Source organism: Anomalospiza imberbis, chromosome 21 (genome assembly GCF_031753505.1).
Source record: "Anomalospiza imberbis isolate Cuckoo-Finch-1a 21T00152 chromosome 21, ASM3175350v1, whole genome shotgun sequence".
NCBI classification, from domain to species: domain Eukaryota; kingdom Metazoa; phylum Chordata; class Aves; order Passeriformes; family Viduidae; genus Anomalospiza; species Anomalospiza imberbis.
The window spans coordinates 3,068,309-3,092,728 of record NC_089701.1 but is presented as its reverse complement, the minus strand read 5'-3'; the positions used below and the strand labels follow the sequence as shown (position 1 = coordinate 3,092,728).

Below are 24,420 nucleotides of genomic sequence, written 5' to 3'. Positions count from 1 at the left end.
GGAGCAGAGAGATGTGGGGTGCAGAGTTCTTGCTGGAAAGGTGTGGGGCAAGGATAATGCACCAAATCTTTTGGTTTGGTGGTCTGTTGGGTTGTTTTATTAAAATATTCTGATTTTTAGACACTTTGTTACCTATTTGTCTTTCCCACCTTTATCCACCTCCTTTATGGGGTGACCTTAGGGCTTCCTGGCTTTTTGGTGTCCCCATGCCTGAGATTTGTGGCAGGATTTTGTATTTACGTTTTTTTCTGGGGTCTGAACAGGCTGCAGGCAGGTTGAGGAGAGCAAGAACTACAAAAATGTTCATTGCTTGCCTTCCAAGAGAGTCAGTTCTCTATGAATTGATTTATTGTTGGTGTTTCCTAAATAAAGGAGTAGCCAAGCCCTCAATCCCGAGCTGTTGGCCACCAAATGAGCTCTGGGGCTTTTCTTGGCCTTGCTGGGATGTGGTCAAATCCCTGTTGCCTTAAACTGCCGTGAAAATTGCAATTAGCCACACACATTGGTGTCACCCTCATTTGCATATGGGATCAGTGGATTGAGGAGGAAATCTGGGTTAACCTCAACTTTTTGCCAGGGAAAATTGGCCATGTTTGGATTTGATCCTTTATGGCTTCATCAATAGATCTTTGACTGCCCACTCGTTGCTTCAGTGCCAGTTAAAGATCCTCCACTGGTGTTTCTCTGTGGAGATCCATGGATTTGGGCTGATTTACAGCCCCTGACAGGATCACTCCGCTGGAGGTGGAAGGAGCCTCAAAGGACTAAAATAATAAAAATTAAAATAAAAAAAAACAGAAGAGAGAAACACGAAATGGCCCAGCTGATTGAATGCGTGCAGGAATGAATTTATCTCTCTCCATTTCTCTCTCACTGACCCTGAGTTAGGAAGTTTCATCGATTTTGGGGTTTTTTTTTAATAGGTTTTAACAGATCCAACTCCAAACATTGATTCTGTTAACTTGGAGCATGGCAGGGACTTGGATTGCTCCAAAACTGCACAAGGCAGACCCTGGAAATAGCAGGGGCAGGATGGGAGAGGAGGGAATTAAGAAAATTGAAGAAAAACTGGGATTCCCACCAACTCAATCCCTGTCATGACAATATCGTGACATAACCGGAGCTGTTAATGTCTGGACAGAACCAAAATGGTATTTTAGAAGTTTATTTTAATTTCTTCTTCTTTCAGGGCCCACCTGGACGCCCAGGTCTCCCAGGAGCAGATGGATTGCCAGGACCACCAGGGACAATGCTAATGCTGCCTGTGAGTGCAAACAGAACTAAAAGATTATTAAAATGAGTCAGATTTCTTGGTTTTGCTGTTGTTTAATGCCCCTTCTTGCAGAAATCTCCCGTCTCCTTTACCCCAAGGGCATGTTTTCCATGAGATAAAAGATGGATCTGGATGGTTACTGTTGTAAATTGACTTTTTGCAAAGCACTGGAGCTCCCTCACTAGTCAAAAGCTCAGACAGGTTAAAATTTCCAGAAGTGATGGATAATGATAAAAATAATGGAATATCCCAAGGTGGAAGGAACCCACAAGGATTATTGAGTCCAGCTCTTGGCTCTGCACAGGACAAGCCCAGAAATCCCACCCTGCACCTGAGAGCATTGTCCAAACATCTCTTGAATTCTGAATAAGCTGCAGTGTTTCTGACTGGTCAGACAGAGATAAAATCATGAAGAAACAACTCAAGACACCTCCAAGAGCCAAATTTCCAGGCAGAACCTTCTGTCCTATACTCAGGAGCCTCTAACAGCTCTTCAAAGTGCCAAATTTTTAATCACCTGAACAAATCCACTTCTTTTAATGACCAGTGGCTCTTTTGTGTTGTTCTCCTCCTCCTCCACAAAGCCAGCAAGTCCCAAATCAGCCTTGTTGGTCCTGGGAAACTAAAGAAATGTCTTTTTTGATGTGAGGCAGCCAGCTGCTGGAAATAAGCACTTGGGTACCAGAGGGAAGGAGTTTTTAGGGAAAAACCTCAGCACATTGTCCATGCTCCAAAGGGTGAGCCTGGGGAAGTTCCTGGCAGGAGCCTGGGCCAGGAGCTCCACGTGGAGCTTTGCTGGCCACCACAGCATGGTTGTTGGCCACTCCAGGAGCCAGCCATGGGCCTGGGAATTGAATTTCTTCACGTTTCCCTGCCAGGCTCGTGTGGTCACACACCTAAAGCCAGCTGAGGTGAAACAGAGATGACAGAGCTGTCCAAGGAGTTTCTGCAACCAGGAGTGTCCTCCTTGCAAAACCTCCCAGCTAAGGCAGGAGCAGGCCAAGGAAAGAGGGGGGTGGAAGGAAATATTAAACTCCTTCTACTTCAAAGTTGGGGAAATAAAACATTAATATTTGGGGGTTTTTTGAGTGCTGAAGGCTCCTGGCTTGAACAGCAGTGTTTGGACAAAGTGCCACGCTCCAGCAGCTCCGCTTTGTCCGGAGCTGCACAAATAACCTGAGGCAACCCCAGCTCCCCAGAGCCTCCTGGGCACCAGGCAAAGCCAGCCCTGGGAGAGCAGGGAATGCCAGCCCTGGGAGAGCCCCTGTTGGTGCTGGCTGTGGTGTGTGAGGTCCCCGAGCCCACAATCCCCCTCATTGTTGCCACCCCGAGCTGGCAGCGCGTGGGAAGCGCTCGCTTGGCGGCCCTGAGCCGGTGACCCGAGGGCACTGGGGTTACTGGGGTGGGCTGGGAGGGCTGGGATGGGCTTGGGGCACTCGTGCTGAACGGAGCTGTTGAGGCTCAGGCTGGGGAGGGTGGAGGGACAGAATTGTGACCTGCTTTGTCCACCTTGTTCCCACCAGTTCCGCTTCAGCGGAGGAGGCGATGCTGGCTCCAAAGGACCCATGGTGTCTGCCCAGGAGGCGCAAGCCCAGGCTATCCTGCAGCAGGCCAGGGTGAGTGCTGGCAACTGGGAGTGCCTGGCATGGCTCTCAGCAGGTGCCTGCAAAAGCAGAATAAACCCCTCACATCTCTGCACGCACGTCCCCAGTGCTGGTGGTGGAACCTCTCACCTGCCATGGGATTGCACCTGCATGATTTGGGTTTTTATTAGCAACCAGCAAGGCTCCAGCTGATGGAAAGCTGGTTTTAACTTCCTGCAGACCTCTGGCAGACCTGCTGGCTTCGGTATATTTGTATTTTGAGGGTGCCTATGAGCAGCTGGGGGATGTGCTCAAAGCACTTTCTTATTTTTGTGTGGTTTTCCCCCCAGCAAATCCTAATAATGAAACCTATGTCACAGATAGAAGCTGTTCCCAGCTCCCAGAATCTCAACAGGCAGATTTGTAATTTAATGTATTTTTTTGGGAATACATGGTGACCATCCCTGGAACATTTCTTTCCTCGGCTGACCATATTGATTGATGTCCAAATCATCCCTGTCTCTCTGGTGAAACAAGATTGGCACATTCCCAGCACAACTCCTGCTCCCTGCCTGGATGGACACCTCAGTGGGAAAGGCTTTGCACTCGTCTGTTCAAAATAAAACTTCACTTTTAGCCAGTGGAGCTCTGAAATTGCTCTGCCCTAGGTGCTTTCCTGAGCGCTGACGTTAAAAACCAGAGATGCAGAAGGAGCTGGGGGAGCACCACAATTCCCAAACTGCTCTGTTTGCCCCCAAGGGACCAAATTCTGCTGCAAACACACCCTTGCCATGAAGGAGAAAACTTTTTAGGGTGGCAATTCCCAAAGACAGGCAGCTTTGGGGCTGTTTTATTTGGGGACAGCTCCAGAGCCCACATCTGGCTGCAGCTGAGATGTGTGGTTGGAGCTGCTTTGTCACTCTGAGCTGTTTGCAGATTTTAACAGATTTTTTGGGAATAAAATAAGCCAAAAACTTGATTTATTTCACCCTTAGGTGGGATAAAATCCATTTGGATCTCCCCCCATGGGTGGCACCTGCCCCTGTTGGGTTTTTAATGAGATGTTTGCTTAGCTGGGAATTTTCTGCTTTCCATCCTTTTCCAAAGGGGTTGGATTTTTTACAGATTCAGGCAGAGTCCTGATCATCCCAGCCACTGCATTTTCCTGTCCATTAACCTTGTGCTGCCAATAATATCCTGGATTATGTTCCTGGTGTTACCTTGTCAGTCTTAATTTCCAGCCTGCCCAGCATTTTTCCATCAGCATTATATTTTCCTGGGAAATAGAGGGTTTGACCTGATAAACGTTTCATGAGAAGCATCTGCTTTCTCCAACTCTTTGCTTTTGTTCTTTTTTTTTTTCTTCTGCCTGCTGACAATTGTGATTTCCAAAAAAAAAAAAAAAAAACAACCTCCCTCCCATCATTCAAAGTCCCTTTTTTCTTAAATTTCCAGGTTTGGGGAAAAAATTTAAAACCCTAATAAATCCCGGGTAACTTTTGGACTATGGATGAAAAGTTGAATATTTCTAGAAAGGACAAAAATCAATTTTTTCATGAACTTCAACATTTTGGCTGAAAACCACAATGCAGAAAGGGAAATAAATGTCATTTTTGTGAGAAACTATAGGATATGACAGGATTGTAAAACAGGGTCCTGCATCAAGCATAACCTTTTCTTTTTCTGGGTTTATTTTTCTCGTTATCACTGCCGTTAATTGCATTATTAGGTTGATTTATCCCCTTAAAATTTGGCTTTCATTAGGCACTGAATGTTGTTGCAGCCAGCAGTGGCTCACAGCATCTCCCTTTTAATGGGGTGTTGTAAAAAGATGCCACAGAACCCAGCATTTGTGCAATATTTCTGCCATTCCAAGCGCAGTCACTGGGTAGATTTTAATTACTGGAGTACACAGATAATTACAACTCTTTGGAAGTGTTGGATTGTCACGAGGGAACAAATTGTCTGAGGGATGTTTTAAAGCATGGCCCAGCTCCATTTCCCACCATGGAAATTACTGGGTTGATGCATGGTTAACACGACTCCTTAATTATGGAGCTAAAAGCCCCCTGTGTTCAGTTTGAATTGGAATTCAGTTTGGAGGATGTTAACCAAAAAAAAAGGGAAAAATTCCTCTAAAATGGAACCACCAGGACAATAAAGGAAAAATTCTCTTGAACTGAAGTGGGGCCATAAATATTTATGTTGTCTCAGCAGATTCATGGACAGTCCAGGGGCTTTCATAGAATAACAGAATGGTTTGGTTGGGAGGGAGCTTAAAGCCCATCTCATTCCAAGCACTTCCATGGTCAGGGACACCTTCCATGATCCCAGGTGGCTACAAGTGTCCCAGCCTGGCCTTGGACACTTCCAGGGATGGGGCAACCACAGCAAATCTGGGCAAGGAGAAGTTGTTTGCCTGTTGTGGGTGGGACAGTATCTGGAATTCCCAGGGGGTATGGATGTTGCTCCGAGGGTTTGTGGGTGTGGAGAGGATGGTGTCTGGTGGCTCAGTGGTGGCTTTGTCACAAGCTGAGCCGTGTTTGTCCTTCTGTTGCAGCTGGCACTGAGGGGACCAGCGGGACCCATGGGCCTGACGGGGCGGCCGGGCCCGATGGTGAGTGGTGGAACTGGGGGATGGAATTGGGAGGATGGAACTGGGGGATGGAAATGGGGGGATGGAAATGGTGGGATGGAACTGGGGGATGGAAATGGGGGGATGGAATTGGGGGGATGGAACTGGGGGATGGAAATGGTGGGACGGAATTGGAGAGTGATGGAATTGGGGAATGATGGAGCTGAGGAGTGATGGAACTGGTATGGATGGAATTGGGGAGTGATAGAATTGGGGAGGATGGAAGAACTGGGGGGAGATGGAACTGGGGGGAGATGGAAATGGGGGGATGGAAATGGTGGGATGGAAATGGTGGGATGGAAATGGTGAGTGATGGAATTGGAGAGTGATGGAACTGGGGAGCAATGGAGCTGAGGAGTGATGGAACTGGTATGGATGGAACTGGGGAGTGATAGAATTGGAGAGGATGTAACTGGGGGGATGAAGCTGGGGAGTGCTGGAATGGTGTGGATGGAGCTGGGGAGTGCTGGAACTGGGGGGGATGGAGATGGGGAATGATGGAGATGGTGAAGATGGAACTGGGGTTGCTGGAATTGGTGTGGATGGAGGTGGTGGGGATGGAACTGGGGATGCTGGAATTGGTGGGGATGGAGCCAACCCAGCTGCTCCAGCTTCTTGTGGGCTCTGGGTCCATTAATGGCTTTTCCTTAATGTGGAATCTTCTTCTCTGGCTCTCTTGAGGAAAAATATAATAAATCCTCTTCTCTATCCAAAGGGACCCCCGGGCAGTGGAGGACTGAAGGGAGAAGCAGGAGAAATGGGACCTCAGGTGAGTGTGGAACTGGGGGGAGCTGGAGAAACGAAGGGTGGAGCAGCCAGTCCTGCCTGAGAGGCTGTTGGGAAGCAGGGATTCAGTCAACCCATGCCAGCTGGGAGCAGGAAGCTGAGGGAACACGTGTTTGGCATGGAAATGTCCCTCCAAATGTCTGAATGCAGGCTCTGGACATGGTTTTAAGGCAGCAGTGTAAAACTCTGCAGTTCCCTTCCTGGAAAAACACCCATGGAGGAGTCCAGGACATAAAAGAAAATTTGAAGTGTGGAGAATTCACTAATGCTCAGGATATTGTTCTTCCAAGCCTTAAATCTTGCATTAAGGGAAAGTTCCCATTTTCTGATGGCAAGGGAAGTGATTTATGGGATGCATCTCCACCACGTGCTTGCAAAAGCTTCCCCATGGACAAACATCGACAATTCCTGCCTGGAGATGCTCATCCCTGACCCTTCCCTGGGTGTTTGGAACCACGAGCTCTGCTCCAGGGATTCATTTTGAAGCCCTGGTGGCCCTGAGAGCCCCAGCAGTGCCTGATGCGGGCACTGATCATTGCGTCTGCTCCTGGTCCCTTGAGGTGACATTTCTTCCTCTCTCCTTGATTCTCTGCAGGGTCCACGAGGCATCCAAGGTCCTCCCGGTCCTGCAGGAAAGCCAGGCCGCAGGGTGAGTGTCCTGGCAGCTGTGCTGAGCAGGCAGGAGCTGCAATTCCTGCTGGAAACTGCTCCTGCTGCCAAACAATTCCTCTGCACCGAGGGCGTTGCACAAGAGCCGGCTGGAGGCCAGGCTGGGCTTGGCCAGGCCCTCTTGGCCATCCAGGAGGACACAAACCAGGATGAGAGTTAAAATCTGGGAGGCTACAAATCAGAATGGGAGTTAAATCTGGGAGGGCACAAGGATGGGAGTTAAAATCTGAGAGGACACCAGGATAGGAGTTAAAATCTCGGAGGACAGAAGGGTGGGAGTTGAAATTTGGGAGGACACACAGACGGGAGTTCAAATCTGGGAGGACACAAACCAGGATGGGAGTTCAAATCTGGGACACAAATGAGAAGGGGAGTTGAAATCAAGGAGGATACACATGAGGAGGAGAGTTAAAATTTGGGAGGATGAAAATGAGGATGGGAGTTGAAAAGTAAGAGGAGACAAACAAGGATAGGAGTTGAAATCTGGGAGGACAAAAGGATGGGAGTTAAAAACTGGGAGGACAGAAATGAGGAGGAGAGGTAAAATCTGGGAGGACAGAAACCAGGATGGGAGTTAAAATCTGGGAGGACACAAAGAAGGATGGGAGTTAAAATCTGAACAGTGTGGGGGGAATTCAAGGCTGCCCATCCCACTCTTTTATCCCGGGTGTTTGGGCTCCCTGGTGTTGGGGTTGTAGCTGCACAAATGCTTTGAACTGTCTTGGAGTCCTCACTCCTGGCAGTGTGTGAGGAGAATACAGTCCCAAGAATGGATCAGGTGTAAATCCTGCTCTGTTTCCATCCCTAATTCTGATTTTTATTTCACACCACCCTCTGGCTCACTGTGACTCAACTTGCCAGAGGAAGGAACGAGCAAGTCTTGTGTGTGACCCACTTCTGCCTTCCTGGAAACAGAAACTCTCATTCCAATTTGCAGCCATCATCATTAGCATCTCTTAAAATGTGCTGGGAGATCATTTTTTCACATAAAAACCAACAACCATGGCCCATGTAGTGAAGTGGCTCCGCTGCCATTCATCTCCCACCTCTCATTGGCCCCAGGATGTGGCTTCAAACACAGAGCAGGGATTTTTCCCTCACCAAGAGAAGCTGCCTGACTTAAATAAACCCTCACTCTGGCTTAACTAAACGCTGTCTCAGCCCCAGTTGTCCCTGTGGCCCTGTGTTACCCTTTGGATTTGACTTTGGTGTTCTCTGTTGCAGGGACGAGCTGGCAGTGACGGTGCCCGGGGAATGCCAGGCCAGACAGGACCAAAGGTAGCGCCACGTTTTTATGGATTTTGGGAATCTGCACCTTCTCTTTAGCAGGAATGAGCTGAGGCACCCATGGAGAAGGAGCCCAGCATACTTGGAGGAGGTTGTGAGGTGGTCCAGAGGCTCCTGTGAAGGCATGGGAGTTAAGAGAGGGAAGTTAAACCCACTCCTGGAAGGCAGAATAGCAATTTTCCCTTTTCTTTTCCCGTTTTCTTAATGCCACTTTTTTAAACTGCTGGATGAAATATGCTGTCATTGTAGAACAAATACTTTAGAATCCCAATTACAAAAAACAAACACAAACGAGTGGCTGGAAAGCCTCTAGAGTAGAACCACGAAAAAGCCACCTCTTAACCAGGTGAGGAAATGGAGGTGTGGTGAGGAATTTTAGTCCCCCATATTATTTTTTTTCATTGAAGACAAAAATCCCTTCATTCTGCTGCGATCTGCTGGAATTACCAAGCAGGAAAGAAGCTGCTGTGCTGGAAATGGAACGCAGGGAGAGTTTGCCCAGGGAATGGTGCCTTGGAATGTTTAAGCACTTTATTGTGGAGATACTTAAGGCTGCAAGAGATGGGGGGGGTTTGAGACAGAGACGGGAGAGCACAAATCATTTACCCAGCAGAGTGCTGTGATGAAGCTGTACCCTCAGGGAGGGGCTGCCAGGCAAGGAGGGGATGCAAAACCAGCAGTGCTGGGAAGGAGGGGGGAATGCACTGTGTGAAAAACACCTTCACTCTCTGGTGAAAGTGTAAAATGTTTAGTAAAGGGACAATAGGAGACAAGGAGCAAAGGTTTTGCGGCTGGGAGCAGCTTGGCACTCAGCTAAGACTATTATCTTCGGGGATACCCCTTAAATACTTTTCCCCTTACATCAGCCTGTTGCATATTCATAGATCCTTATGCATAGTAAACTTTTTCTCTAAGCTAGTTTACATATTCCAGTAATTGTTTAGCATGGCTCCTCCTTGGATCTGCTTTTTTAGAGCATGCTATTCCTTGGTTGTGGTTTTAGCTTTTTTTTCTTATCATTATCTTTAGTTTGGGCCTTGGTGCACACTGCCTTCAGAGGGTGGGTGCTGATGGTTGGCAGATCTCTACAGGTGTCTGTTGCCCTGATTTTTTAAAGTGTTAAGTTTTCTTTTATAGTTCTTTTGAAAGTTTTCAAGTTCTCATAAAGCTTCTTTAGCCTTCTGAAAATGTTTACATATTTGAGAGTCAGAGTTCCCACACAATTTCATGTATAAACAGAATAGTTTACATATTTCTCTGTGGGTAGAGAGAAATTATTAATTAATCTTTAGACCAGTGTGGTTGGAGAGGTGGTAATTCCATCCTCCAATCCACAGTCACCTTTAGAATTCTATAAATACCAGATGTTTGAATAAACCTGGCTCTTTTTCTCTTTTAAACCTACCAAACTTCTGTGTACTCATTTCATGTCCGATAACAACAGGTGTGCTCATCCTGTGTTCAGTGGATGTTACCCCATCCCAGCAGGCATTTTAACACAAGCAGCTATTTCACTAAGCTTAATTAGCAACAGAAATAGAAACCATATCCTTAGAACAAAGCTACTTTAGCACCACACACACAAAATCCATTTTAGTATCTCCAAAAAGCCAATATTATGATGTGTGCCTATAACAACTGTGAGCTCAGGCAGGGAGATGCTCTAGGAGCTGCCAGAAGGAGAGGGCCGGAGGTTAAACCCTGCTGCTCGACTCACTGAGTGACAAGGGAGCTGTGAAAGGGAGGAGCTGGGGCTGTCTCAGTGATTCACACGTGAAAACACACGAAGTTCACCCTTCAGAGGGGAAAAGGGGCTTTTCTCTCTCCTGGGTGTTGCTCCTTGCCCCTCTCTGGCCATTGGAATCACCCAGGATTTGCAACCCCCTCTGTGTCCTCTCTCTTCTCTGAGGAGCTGAGGCTTTTAGGGAACAACTCCTTCCTGTCCTGGTGTCATTAAAATAACGTCCAGAATTTATTTCTCTGTGTTTCTTTCTTTGGAGGGTTACAAAGGATGGATGGGGTGGTGGGAGAGCTCAGCTGCTGGCAGGTGTGGGGTTACCACAGTTTGCTCATTGCAGTCATGAATTCCATGGAATTAAAGCGAAATAAATCATTGGATTAGGAGAACCTGCCTAGAAGGGAGATGAAAAAATCACCCAGAGAAACCCTGAAATCCACATGGGAAAGCATTTCAACTGGGGGAAGAGGGAAGAGTTTGCCAAATGACAATGTGGTAGTTTTTACATGAGTTAATAAGAACTTTTACCCTAATTTTATCCTAATTTTCGTTACTCTCTCTTTTAGTTACTGTTAATAAATTTCTCTTTAAACCCTTTTAAAGCTTTAAACCTATTTTAGCTTTCTCCTAATCCTACCTCACAACAAAAAATAAATACACTGTTAATTAACCAACACTAAAACCTACCACACTCATTAATACACCATCCAAAAAATCTCAGCATTAACAAAATCTCAAATTAACAAACCAAAACCAATACAGACTTGGAGGTGATTTTTTTTCCCCTTGTTTTAATCCATAACTTTGAGATCATCCCTGGTCTGATGGAAGGTGAAGGCTGAATGCCTGAGAAAATCGATCCCTCCTTGATACAGAAAGGAAACACACAGGAAGGGTGCTCAAATAGAGCTGGAAATGCGTTTTAAACTGGTTTTGCTTTCAGGGTGACCGAGGCTTTGATGGCTTGGCTGGTTTGCCTGGTGAGAAGGGAAACAGAGTAAGTGTTCTTCCGCTTCTGCCTGGGATGAAACCTTGGGAGGAGGAGGAGGCTGGGAGGGACTGGGATGAGGCACAGGAGAGGATGAGTGTCCCCTAAGAGCCTGTGGGATGTCACAGCACCCTCACATCCCAGGGAGCTGCAAAATCCCTCTGCAAGATCCTTCTGGGGCTGCTCCAGATTGGGATGGGGAGGAAAAAATTACCTTAACATAATGCAGCCTAAAAAATCACAGCAAGAGGCAATAGCTGCTGTTGGACGGGGTGGGAATTGCTTGGAATGAAATGGGTTCAAACTCTTCACTTTATGATTAAAAATGGGGGGAAAATGGGGGAAGGTGGTTATTTTGGCAGGCTGGGTGTCCCTCCCCTCCCTGGTACAGAGAAAGAGGCAGCTCTGAGGGCACAGGGACCTCCAGCACAGACAGAAAAATCAAATCCACACCTTGGTTCCTCAGCATTCCCTGGTGGTTTCCATTGCCAGAGTGTTTGCACCTTCTCTGAAGCATTCTCTGCCCTTTTTTTGCAGGGTGAGCCAGGCCCCCATGGCCCCCCAGGGGCTCCTGGAGAGGATGGGGAGAGGGTAAGTCTGCCTGGGGATTGGAAATTCCTAAGGAACCCCTGGAAACAAGAAGCAGATGCAGCATCAGGCAGAGGCATGGCAGGAGCTCCCAGTCCTTGAGCCTTCCCTGGGAGGGAAGCAAGGCAAGGAGATGGGAGCTGAAGTGGAAAGAATAATTTGGCTTTAAATTTGGCTATAATTTTGGCTTTTTTTTTTTTTTTAATTTTGGCTTAAAGATCTGGTCAGGAAACTCAGGTTTTGTTAAAAGAAAAAAGAAAATGGCACAGAGAGTAAATTATTGCTCACTGTGAGCAAAGGATCTCTTCTGATTTTCTGAAATCCAGAGGATTTTCAGCGAGATTTGGGGAGCAGAAATTCCAGACAAAGGCAGGAATCAAAGATTGAATTGTTCACTTCTCCTTCAGTCAATAACAGAAGGTGTTTAGCAAAGCCCAGCCTAAGTGATCCCAGCTCTGGTTTAAGGGGAGAGCTTAAAAATGCTGGTGTGGTTCAACCTGAGGAGCCAGTGTGGATTTCCCAGGCTCCAATCCCCTTCCACGGTGTTTGCTTCCCACTTTGGGCTCTTGGTGTCCCTGCACAACTCAGATAATCACACCTCCCTTGCCCCAGCCTGGGGGGATGGGTTAATTCATTGTGGCTGTAAAGTGCTCTGGGGGTGAGCAGAGCAAAGCTGGAGGGGGAATGTGGGAACCCAGCACATCCCTCTGGCTGCCCTGGCTATCTCCAGACCCTGGCAGGGGACTCAGAGACCTTGGCATGAAGTCAAAAACATCTGTGGCTTCGGTTTTAGCCCGTGGAAAAAACTGCCAACTCTGGATGAGGAATTACAAGCCACAAGGGTTTGAGTAGTGTGGTAGTTGAATTAACACAGGGTGGAAAAGTAGAATTTTAGGGTTCTTAGAATGGGCTTCAAGGGGACAAGATGGAGGGATTTGGGTGTGTCCTGACCTTCTTCTCCTTTGTCTTGTCCTCCATGTCTTGCTGTGATGGTGACACTTTTCTGTTGGTTTAAGGTACAGACACACTGTCCAATATAAATGACAGATATTGGCACGTTATTGTAAACACGGCACACAGAGTTTTTGGTATAAAATGTGAACACCGCCCTGAGGACAGACAGAATGCCATGGCCGACCTGCTGGACAGAGCTCAGCAGGGCAGAGAGAGAATGTGATAGATAAGGGAAAATAAACAACCTTGAGAAGCCGACCCTGCGCATCCAGACTCCTTCTCTGGCTGCACGGGCTGGGAAACGAGGACTTTTACACTCTTGGGGTCACCTCGACACCCGGACCCCGAGAGGGGAAGGAGGAGAGTCAGATCTTGAATCCCAAAGGGAAAAGGAAACAATTCCAGGAGGGCAGGACTGGGAGCAGAGCATGGAGGGATCAGCACAGGAGGAAGGTTGCTGGGCTTGCTTTCCTAAGGGGGAGCCTCAGGTTTGGGGTGATTTAAAAGCAACTCAGGGGAAGCACTATTTGATAATTTTGGGGGTTTATCCCAACAGGATATGGGAGAGGAGGGATGAAGGATCACCCTTTTGCTGCTTCTGGTTTATCTGAGGAGCTCTGATTTGGCTAAATCACATTCCCACCCTGCCTTGCCATTCAGTTTGGTGTTAAATCTTGTGGTTGTTGTCTCACCTGCCCTGAGTTGTGTCTACAAACCCTTGTCTGGTGGCAAATTCCATCTCTCTGAATATCAGCAGGAATTCTGAAGTATCCTCAGGCCTTTTTAGTCCCTGGTAAACTCCGTTTCAGTCCTCAGGTTTCCAAGGTCTTCCTTAGGCACAGAAGCCATCAGTCATCCAGAGAAACTGCTTTTCTGTGTGAATATTATTACCAAATGACAAAACCCCTGTGAGGTGGCTGAATTAAAACTGATTTTTTTCTGTCTCTTGCTGCTTCTCTCCGTGCCTCTGCTGCTGCCCAGGGAGATGATGGAGAAGTTGGACCCAGAGGTCTCCCTGGAGAACCTGTGAGTATCCCCTTCCCCTTTCCCCAAGCACTGCTTGGGGCATGGATTTGGGATGGAAAAGGCATTTTTAGGGCTCTCGTGGGGCAGCTTTGCCCTGAGATCCTGCAGGGATTGAACTCAGCTTGAAGCTCCACATGAACAATTCGAGAGTGGCTGTGCTGGAACAACTCTGCTTTGCTTATTTTCATTAATAATTTTCACTCATTTTCATTCCCACAAAGGTGGAAGTTCGTTTGTTTGTTTGACTGTTTTTTTTTTTTTTTAATGAAGAAAAAATCTCATTGATTGCTCAGAAAAAATCATAACAGTAAATGTAAAACTTGGATTGATGTCATGTTTTTCCTGCCTGTATCCTTCTCTCTGGTTTGGGATTGAGGTAATCAGGCTGGAGTAGAAATTAGGTGTGGTAAATAGATATAAAATAAAGTTTTTGTGAGTGTTCATAGCAAATTCCAGTGAGAAAAGGGTTTTTTATCTCAGGGCAGTGGCATCTTCACCACACAGCTCCTACACACTTTGTCCTGTGCAGTGTCAGTGACTCCTGATAAACCTCAGATTAAATCCTGCCAGGATTGAGCTCCAGGAGACTTTTCTCTCTGACTTCAGTGAGGGCAATATCCTGCTCCCAGTGCACAAAACTTCCTACATCTGCACTTTGTCAATGCTTGGACCCCACGTGCTGTGGAGCAGCTGGAGGAGGAGCTGGCAGTTCCTGGTGTCAGGAAGGATCTCAAGGAGGAGATCTCAAGGAGATCTCAGTGGGCTTGGACAAATTCTTTGGACCGAGCCAAATAAATGCTTTCAGGGAGAATCACACTAAAAAAACAAACAGACAGGCGGTCAATGAAATACTCTGAAAAGGCATTTTTCCCCTAATTCTGAGTATTTCTCATTTTATGGGCACTGCAAACTGCTCTGATTTCTGTAGATCTGGCTGTAGATTTCTGTGTAGTGCAGTTGTTGGCTGCTGATTTCATCCTGAATGCATTTCCTTTGTTAGGAAAAGAACATTCTCTATAATTTCTTTCAAAATCCCTGATTTTGTTGTGCTAAGGCCCAGCGTGGTGGCCTGAGATTAATTGATGGGAATTGCTGGACACAGTTCATGGGAGAGAGGGAAGGGTTGGCATTTACAGACTCGCTGGAACTAAATTATAGACAAGATGTCTGATTAACTTCTGGGAAAGATTAATCAACTCAGCTATCTCCTTAGCACATGTCCAAGCAATAACTTATGGCTTATTAACTCCCTAAAAGCATTTATGTGCTCAGGTAACACAGCAACAAAAGAGGAGCTTAAATGAGGGGAACACACGCAGGGAAATTTATTTTTATTTCAGCAGCATGAGTAAAAATCTCTGGGATGCCCAGGATAAAGGATTCATCTGCATTCCAGGGAATTTTGCTGTAAATACACCAAAGAAGGTCATTCCAAATGGGGCTGAAAGCAGTGGTGGGGCTTCAAAATGGGTTTCCCTTCATCCTGCTCCATTTCCTTCCAGTTGCCCTCACCAGTGGAGGTTCTGCTCTGGATTCATGCAGGGCTTTAGCCCAGGAAGTCTCCAGTGGCTGGGATAGACCCTTGGATTCATCCAGGTTTTGCTGGAAACTGCAATCTTTTTTTTGAAGGATCTGAATCCCCACGACCTCCAAGACAAGACATTTCATTGAAATCTCCTATTCCACGCTGTAACATTTCATTTTAATTCCTCAGCCCTCTCTGCATCATAAAAAGGAGGCTGAGGAATATTTGGGCAGACAGATAAAACTGCCCATCAATCAAGAACAATTTTCTTTCCTCCATGGCAGGGAAGGAACTCCATCCATACAAATTCCAGAGTTCCCCTCTTTTCAGGAAAGGGCTGTGATTAAAAGCTGAGCTCTCAGTGAGTGCTCACAGGGCCCATCCCTTTCCTTCCACTCCAAACCCCCCTGAAGGCTCCAGGAGGGGTTGGGCTGGGATTTCCAAAAATTCCTTTGGCAGGAATTCCAATTCTCCTGCCGTGTTTTCCTTGTTCCATGTGATGCTCCAATCCCACCAATGTCAGCAATGCCAGGTTAAACCTGATGAGAAAGGCAGGAATGGAAGGAAAACACCAGGAGAGCAGAAGTCCTCATGCTGGAGGACCCAAAACCTTTTAAAATGTACATTTCTGGAAACCTTTCCCAGCCTTGCTGAGTTGTGTGGATTGTCCACGATAAAATCTCAATCTGGAGGGATTTTTGGGATGATCTATTGGTGTTATCAGGTCACCCTTCATAACTTCCCAGCTGGAAGGACTTGGCTGCAAAGAGTGTGGGTTCCAGGGTAATCCAGGAGTAGGATTAAATTAATTAAAAACCAAGTTGGTTCAAGGGGAAATTGTTCCAATCCAAGGAATAAATGCCTGTATTATTTAGGTCTATAACTGAGGGGTCTGTGCCCACAGGATTTCTCTCCCAGTTTGTAACTCAGGGAAGCTGCTGCAGCACCTGCAAGGTCCTTCCAAATCCTGCTGTGTCCATGTCCGGCGTGATGCTCATGCTCAGATGGGAATTCTAAACCTTTTTTTTCCCCCACAGGGACCCCGAGGACTGCTGGGCCCCAAGGGACCCCCAGGACCCCCGGGGCCACCGGTGAGTTCCCTGCTGCCCTCCCCAGAGCCTTCCAGCCAAAAACCCCAAACCTCAGCCATTCCAGCAGATCATCCAGCTGCATCATTTGCCACATCTGGGCAATGAAAAGCAGTGGTATCCCAAAAAGAGCTTGAGACAGAGTGAAAATTTAACAGGGTAGAAATCCATCTGGATTTAGGTGAAATGTGCCACTTTGAGCTTGCTAGCATAAGTAAAATATGCTGTTTAGTCTGGTAACTTTGCCACACTAGTAAAACTGCCCCAACTGAGGAGAAAGAACGCGAATTTCCACGCTGAAGAGATAAGAAAGGCTCCTCGGACCTTGAAACAGGTCAGAGTGACCCAGGAGTTCTCTCTGTACTTTCTGACAAAAAACTGGGTACAAGTGTAACTAGCTGTAGGTGTAATGGGGAAATCACCAGAATGAATATGCATGAACCCATTGTGAAATTCTATGCATATGTAAATTAGTAAAGGATAATAAAAAAGGATCTGGAGGCCTCAGGGGCACATGTCTTTTAAAGGGAACGATCCCCACACGTGTCCAGCGCTGTAATAAACATACTGTTCCCTTCAAATCTTTATTGGAATTGTGGGGTTTTGATTTTTCATCCACGTTTCAAGCTCGTGGCTCAGAGTCTGCCTTCTCCCCCATTTTCAGTAGTGTCACGTCCATGCAGGGCAGATTTGCCCCACCTGAGTAAATATGAATTCCTTGCTCAGGCTGGAAGGGAGGAATGAGAGTTATTAACACAGTGCCTTTGCTATTAACTCCTGCCTCAGGGCTCTGAAGCAGTTCCTTCCTATTCCAGGCCAGAGCTGAGGCTGGAGCATGTGGGATTTTATTCAGGAGACCTCATCCCTGGAAATGCTGATGCAGGCGCTCTCCCTAAATCTCTGCTGCTTGCTGCAATCCCAGGCCTTAAAATCCCAACCCCAAAGCTAAAGGGGTCAGGGTTTGATGGGGGACATTTTGTGGCCTTTCAGCCCTCTTGGGATGTGAAGGCAACTTTGCTGTGAGCTCCTGGTGCTGCTGGGATTTAATCAGGATTCAGGATTTGCTCCCATACTGTCCCATCTCCCACGGACGGGATGTTACACCCCACAGGATAAAAGATTATCCTGGAGAAAAGGAGGCTCAGGGAAATCTTATTCTCTACAAATCCCTGCAGGAGGATGTGGGGAGGGGGATCAGGCTCTTTTCCCAAGTAATAAGGACAGGATGAGAGGAAAAGTTGTGCCAGGGAAGCAAATTTCTTCCTGGAAAGAGTTGTCAAGCAGTGCCCAGGGAATGGTGGAGTCACCATCCCTGTGATTCAAATCAATTTTTCAAAATTTCAAAAAATCAAAAAAATAAAATTTGAGCAAGTATCCAAAGCCCACGTGGATGTGGCACCTGGGGACGTGGCTGGGTGGTGAACACGGTGCTGGGGCCGGGTTCATTCTGGATTTGATGATTTTAGAGGTGTTTTCCAAGCTGAACAATCCCATGATTCTGAAATGGTGCCAGGGGGCCGTCTCCACATTCCCCTCTCAATGAAGGTGCTCAGGGAGTGTTTGACTCCAGGTGATTTTTGGTTTGGCACAGCTCTGTCCCCTTTACCAGCCAGAGATTTTTCTGTCTTTTCCTTTGCCACTCCATGCCTGTGGGATGCAATCCAGCCAGGATTGTGCCAACCGTGCCTCCCAGGCAGGTGAAACCAAAGGGGAAAGCACTGAAATTACTCTAGAAATTCACCTGGATTCATGGAATTGGCTGCTTTACCAAACACCTTTAGGAAATTATTCCCTTATTCCCTTGCCACGTGGTCCAAAGGACTTCTTGATTTTTTAATTATTTTTATGGCAATTTCCCTGCTTTTTTGGTGTGAAAGAATGTGATATTTTCTTACTGCTGTGTTTTTTAAATCCTTTCAAAGGGTGTGGCTGGCATGGATGGACAAACAGGTCCCAAAGGGAATGTGGTAAGTCCTCCCTACAAATCTTCACAGGCAGTTCAGATTTTCTATAGGGCAAAATGCAAAATTATGTTAGATTACATTTGCTAACTGCTTTTTAGCCTGGTCTAGGTTCCTATCAAAGCCCATAAAAAACACCAGGCATATCTTCCTGCAGCAAATGCATGTAAATTTGTTTTAATTTCTGATGGAATTACACATTATTTCTCCATGAAAGATGAAACATTTTCCTCGAGATGTGTGCTGGGCTAATGCATATCAAAGTAGAGGCATTTAACTGAGAGGGAAAAAACCTTTCTGGGATGGGAGGGGATGGGATGGGATGGGATGGGATGGGATGGGATGGGATGGGATGGGATGGGATGGGATGGGATGGGATGGGATGGGATGGGATGGTTTGGGATGGGAAGGTTTGGGATGGATTCCCTGGAGAATAAATGGAGAGCCAGGTGGTGTTAGAGCCTTGCTCAGCACCTTTGGGCTGGAAATCCTTGGGGAGGACTCAGTGTACCTTGAAGTCACTTCCCCCATCCTTTTCCCAGTGGGAAAAGCTGTTTCCAGGAGCTCTTGGAAGGTCAGAGAGGGTTCAGGGAGCTGTGGGAGGGTGTGGATCCAGCTCAGGTGTATCCAGGCAGTGGGAATACAGGGATACAGCTGGGGAAATCCAGGAATTTGTGCTTCCAGCTCCATCTCACCTTTCCCACCTGCCCTTGTCTCCTCACAGGGCCCTCAGGGCGAGCCAGGGCCCCCAGGACAGCAGGGGAACCCAGGGGCTCAGGTAAGAACAAATCTTCTTCTCCACAGCTGGGAAAAAAAGGGGGGAGAGTTCAGCATGAGAAAAGGGAGCAGCATTTTGAGAGGTTTGGCTTGAGGAAACATTTCCAGTGCAAAAATCATCCTGCAAACACCCCCGGTGTGGGATCCCCCAGCTCTCACCTGGCTGTGGCACAGCCAGAGCAGCTCCAGGAAGTCTCTTTGGCCAAGTCACATCTTGTGGCATGTTTAACACCCCACTGTGCACTTCCTGCAGAGCCAGGTGGACAATACAGATATCCAGGCTTTTTCCTTGGCTCTCAGGGAATCCTACTCCTCAGAGCATCCCTGTTTCCCTCCTGGGCTGAGCCTGGCTTCCCACAGCCCCTGCAGCTCTCCAGACACTTTATTGCCCCTCACAAGACATTTTGGGAATGAATGGAGCTGGGGAAATGCCCAGCCCTCACAACACTACAATAATGCACAGCCAAGATGCATTTGGAAAGAATAACTTGCTCCTTAACGACCTTAATTTTTTTTTTTTTTTTTTGGCTTTTCACAGGGTCTTCCAGGTCCACAAGGCGCCATCGGTCCCCCAGGAGAGAAAGTGAGTTGAAATTCAGCTCTGGATTCTCCTCCCTCAGCCATGGATTTGCACTTTGCTCCTTCAGCTGCTCCTTTGCCCCATGTGCAACATCTGTTTGCAGCCGTGGCCATGAAAGTCTAATGCCTCTCATTCCAGACAGAGGAGAGATCAAGCCAGCTCAGTTTACCTCTAATTCATCATATTTGCATTAATTTCCCCTCTGAGGAGAAACATTTTGAAGGCAGCCTATGGTAAAACATGAGGAGAGGATTGGAAAATGTCTTTTTCTGTGGGTTTTGGGAGTCTGAGTGGGATGATAATGGGAAGAGCCCATGGATCCCTTCCCTCTGCCTCTGATTTTCTGGCTGTCAGCGTGGGGTTGGTGCTGGCCTTGGACCAGCAGGATTTAAAGGAGAAATTTCCCCAAAGGCCTCTGGGACCAGTAGGATTTAAAGGGGGTGAATTTACCCCAAGAGCTCTGGAACCAGCAGGATTTAAAGGAGGAGAAGTTTTTTCTTCAGAGGGGTCGTTCAGGGTTTTCTCAGCTCCCACAGAGCAAGGACACTGTGTGTGTGTCCCCTGCTTGTTTGGAGTGGAATTATCAATAATCCCCCTGGAAGGAGCACACTGACAGCTCTGTCAGACAAGTGGCACCTCCTGATGTGTAAGAAATCAGCAGCTGCTAATTAAAAGGTGCTCATTGTGCAGTGTTAGAGCAGCCACTCCCGTCAACTGGGGCAGCTCCTCTCCTTTGCCATTTTTCACCAAAAAATGGGCATTTCTTGGTCCTGGGAGCCCAGAGTTTGGTATCCTCACCTTGTCCTCACCCAGCTGTGCAGCACCCCGGGTTTTTGGCAGGCTGTGGTGCCTGAAGCTCCCGTGGGGCTCTCATTGCTGCATCCTGCCTGTGTGTCAGGTGTCCCGGGATGCTGCAACACAGAAATAAACGGGTTTCCCTCCAAACTGTGGCAGCTTTTCCACCTCTGCAGCCTCTCACAGCTGGGAAAAGCAGGAAATGTGGCTGGAAATCCCCATCCTCTGATGCTCTGGAGGCTCTGATTGATTTTCTGTTTGGTTTTAGGGCCCTCTGGGCAAACCTGGTCTCCCTGGCATGCCTGGTGCTGATGGGCCCCCGGTAAGTGCTGCTCTCCTGCTTCCTGCTGGGCTTTTCCTGCCTCCACCCTGGCATGGCCCTGGGCTTGGAAATGAGAGCCCAGGCTGGGATCTGAGCCACTCACAGCTCAAAGGGAAGGGTAAAAGCAAGAAAAGCTTTTTGGTTGGAATAAAGGAGGTTTAATGTGGAGATAAAGAGTTTAGAATGGAAATAGAGTTTAATATGGAAGAAAAGATCATTTAATATGGAAAAAAAAATAATATGGAAAAAAACCAAACATCCTACAAGGTCAGCTCACCCTCCTTGGAGGCTGGGGTCAGTTTGGGAAGCCCCATCACAGCTCTGCTCATCCTGGGTACTTCTCACCATCTCCTCAGGCCTCTCTTTCCCCTCTCCTTGCTCCTCCCCTGAGTTCTGGATGCCAGCAGCTCCCCAGGCAGGGATGGATCCTGTGTGTGTTTATTCCCAGCCCAGCCCTGCCTGCCCTGCCCTGGGTTTCACAGAGGTGATAAGAGCAGGGGGAAATTCCCTGTCAATGTTCCGTTCTCGCAGCTTCCCCCTCTCTAATCCCACTTTTAACATCATTTGCTCCTTGCTGTAGAAATCAGAAATCTCAAAAAAATCACTGGCCTTTCAACCCCATCTCATTGTTACCCATCTCAGAGAGACATTCATTTAAGAATGAAAAAAAGAGAAACCACAAAATTGTTTCATTCTGCAAATGCAGAGCACGGCTCGAGGAAAAAAAAATTAAAAGAAAAAAAGAAAAAAAAGAAAAATTACGTTTCCCACCCTGGGATTATCATTCCTACAGAGGGCACTTGGAACATCCGTACAATTGTTAGCTGAGTCAACAGAGCAGCTCCAGCAAAGCCCAGAACATCCCTAAATCTGTAGGTTTTGATGTGAAATTCCTGCAGCAGCCTCCAGGGAGGTTCTGCTGGAGAAATTCTATTTTTAAGCAGCCTGGAGGCTGTGGAGTAGCTGCAGAGTGGCTGTGCATGGACAGCGACCTTTCCCACAGGTGGGCAGCGTTTGAGGGCTTGGGTTGCTCTTTCCAAGGATAAAAAGGGGTTATGTTTATAGAAATCTGTCTTGGAAAATCCCTGAAAATCCCTGAGGGCCTCACTCATCAATTTGTGATCTCAGGAGCAGCCAGTGAGATGGGCACGGTGAAAATGGGGGTGATTTAGTGCAGGGTGAGCCAAAGCTTTGGAAATCCTGCTGCAGGTTCATCCTGAGCTAAAGGCAGGAGTGGTTTTATGGATCCTTTGTGCCCTGGTGCTCTTGGTGCCATTAAAATCCCAGGATTTTAATCTCAAACTGAGATTTGAGTTTTCTCCCCCGTTTTGCTGATGGAGGAATGACAGCTGGCATTTTGTTCCTTTATTAAACTTAGGGAGTCTGGCTTGTCTGACATTCCCTTCTGAATCTGATGATGGAAAATGCTCATCATTTTCTTTGTTATATAAAGAAATTACATATATATATAAAATATATATTAAAATTGTATATATAAATATATATAATTATATCTAAAATATATAATTATATAAATATATATTTTTTTATATATAGATAATTATATATATAAATATATATTTAAAAACTGTGAATTTAAAGGAGTTCAGTGAAGACACCAGAGAGTGCAGAATGCTTTAGAGCATCTGGATGTGCTTCCATCATCCTTTACAAAGGTCCCTGGGTGTGCAGTGAGTGCCCTTCTAGGGGTCACTGATATTGCAGATATTGCCAAACCAAAAGTTCTTTTCCATCCCAGCTCCATTTTGGATCCACCTGTAGGGAAACCTCTCAGAACCACTTTCCTGGATTCCCCATTTCTCACTGACCCTCCCAGCTCTACCTGGGGAAATTCACACTTTGATTTTTCCTGCCTGCCAGCCCAGCAAAAGGCCCTAAGGGCTGGTGATGAGAACACGTTGGGAACTCTGGGATGCTGAATTATTCAGCATCAAATCCCAAGAGGAATGCTGGTCAGCCTCCAGCCAGCCTCTGTCTAGCAGGGATGCAGGTTAGCTGGGCACTTGTCATGGGATCTGCTGCTTCAGTGAGGGGCTCTGACCAGTCTGGGCATCTTGTGACCTTCACAAGTTTCCTGCCACCAGGATTTTATCTGTTTTCCTTCCTACCAGCAAAATCCCTGTGCTGCTTTCCTGCTGAACTCCCCCAGGTGTTCTGCTGTACAGCGAATATTCCAGAATGCCTCGTGCTGCTTTGCTGGGAGGTGCTGGAGGGGGAAATTAGAAATAACACCAAGGATCCAAATACTGTTCCTTTCCCTTTGGGAAAAGCAAGGTGGCTTCAGGGAGGCCACTTGTGTCAGTAGGAGCTTCCTGCGGAGCAGCTGCTGTCTGACAAATAAATCACAGCTACCAAAGCATTAAATGTGCTCTAAATCCCAAAATTGAATGTGCTCTAAACTCCAATATTCTCTTTTCTTTGTCTCTTTTATCCATAGGGTCATCCTGGCAAGGAAGGTCCTCCTGGAGAGAAGGGGAGTCAGGTAAGTGTGCACAAAACCCTCAGCTCTGCCAAGAGGGTCAGGGCAGCTGGGTGGAGATGGATCTCCACACGGATGGCCAGAGGGCAGGGGAGGTGCTGAGAAGCAAACCCAGCTGAAATCTGAAAGCTGAGCCCAGATTTTCTCTCTGGGTGTCTCTTGTGAGCTACTCCCAGCTCCCCTGGCCAGCAGTGCTCCACAGACCAGCCCACACCAAAACTGAACCTGGGAAGGGAAGCTTGCTCTGGACAGACACAAATAAATATCCTTTGTGGCACAGGGAATGTAGAAAATAGATTTTTTTCCCTCCTTCCCCCTCCAAGTCCCTCTTTACCAATATATTTGAGATTATTGCCAGAGGCCAAAGCCCTTGAATTATGCACTGGTCCATCTGTCCAGGAGATTTGCCAGCTGCATTCCTGCTGCAGCCCAGGCTCCCAGACAACACTGCACTTGTCAAAAGCCTCTGCTCAGAGTTCAGCCCAGCTGGGTGGACATCCAGGAGTGCTGGAGCTGCTGGACACAACCACAGCTGGATTTGTCCCACTGGTGTCACAGGAGGCTGAAAATTCCAACCTTTCCTCTGGAGAAATGGAAATGGTTTGGGGGTGGTCCCTCCTCTCTGTGATCATCACCAGGATGATTTGGAAGCAGGGAGGCAGCAGAACATGTTCCTGCTCGCTGGTTTTCTCCAACCCAAAACACAAATCATACCTTGTGTCTAAATCCCCTTTCTAACAAGTTGTTTCTATCCTGACCCTCCTCATCCTCCCTTTGCTGTTGGATGGATTTTGTCATCAGCTCAGCGCACCACACCTGCTGCACTTAATGCTCCTGCAGCTCCCTGGGCTGGTTTGGGCTGTTTTTGAATTTTTTTGGGCTATTTGGGACTGTTTTCAGGTGGCTGCTGCCATTCCTATCCATGTGGGAAACAGGGAATTTGTTTCCCACACCTTCTCCTCACCACTGCAGCTTTGGGTTGGTTTTTGACGTGTTTTTCTTGTTTGCATTTCATCCCCTCAGGGTCCCCCAGGTCCTCAGGGCCCCATTGGATATCCAGGACCACGTGGAGTCAAGGTAAGGAGATGCAGGAGCAGTGTCCAGGTCACTGGAATTCTCCAGCCCGTGCTGGAGTTTGCAGAGCTACCATTAAACATCAAAGAAATCAGAAGTCACCGCAATTAATGGTGATTTTTAATTTCTTCACTCTAAACCTTGCCCCTACGCTGGTAACATCTTGGTTTCTCTCTCAAGGGAGCAGATGGAGTTCGTGGGTTGAAAGGCACCAAGGGGGAAAAGGTGAGTTCAGTTTGGGCTGTGTTTCTGCAGTTTCTGAGCATTTTTG

At 47.2% G+C, this 24,420-nt stretch overlaps 1 protein-coding gene across 2 annotated transcripts in view; it reads left to right on the top strand.

Moving 5' to 3' along the window:
- Positions 1-24,420, top strand: part of COL5A1 (collagen type V alpha 1 chain) — a 137,250-nt gene that overhangs the window by 75,554 nt on the left and 37,276 nt on the right. For both annotated transcript variants that reach the window (XM_068211093.1, XM_068211092.1), the window contains exons 12-28: positions 1,190-1,264; positions 2,797-2,889; positions 5,417-5,473; positions 6,207-6,260; positions 6,873-6,926; positions 8,171-8,224; positions 10,915-10,968; positions 11,497-11,550; positions 13,483-13,527; positions 16,090-16,143; positions 18,063-18,107; positions 18,826-18,879; positions 19,417-19,461; positions 20,522-20,575; positions 23,034-23,078; positions 24,099-24,152; positions 24,330-24,374. In XM_068211093.1, the coding sequence (XP_068067194.1) occupies positions 1,190-1,264; positions 2,797-2,889; positions 5,417-5,473; positions 6,207-6,260; positions 6,873-6,926; positions 8,171-8,224; positions 10,915-10,968; positions 11,497-11,550; positions 13,483-13,527; positions 16,090-16,143; positions 18,063-18,107; positions 18,826-18,879; positions 19,417-19,461; positions 20,522-20,575; positions 23,034-23,078; positions 24,099-24,152; positions 24,330-24,374 (936 nt within the window). The remainder of the gene's footprint in view (positions 1-1,189; positions 1,265-2,796; positions 2,890-5,416; positions 5,474-6,206; positions 6,261-6,872; positions 6,927-8,170; positions 8,225-10,914; positions 10,969-11,496; positions 11,551-13,482; positions 13,528-16,089; positions 16,144-18,062; positions 18,108-18,825; positions 18,880-19,416; positions 19,462-20,521; positions 20,576-23,033; positions 23,079-24,098; positions 24,153-24,329; positions 24,375-24,420) is intronic.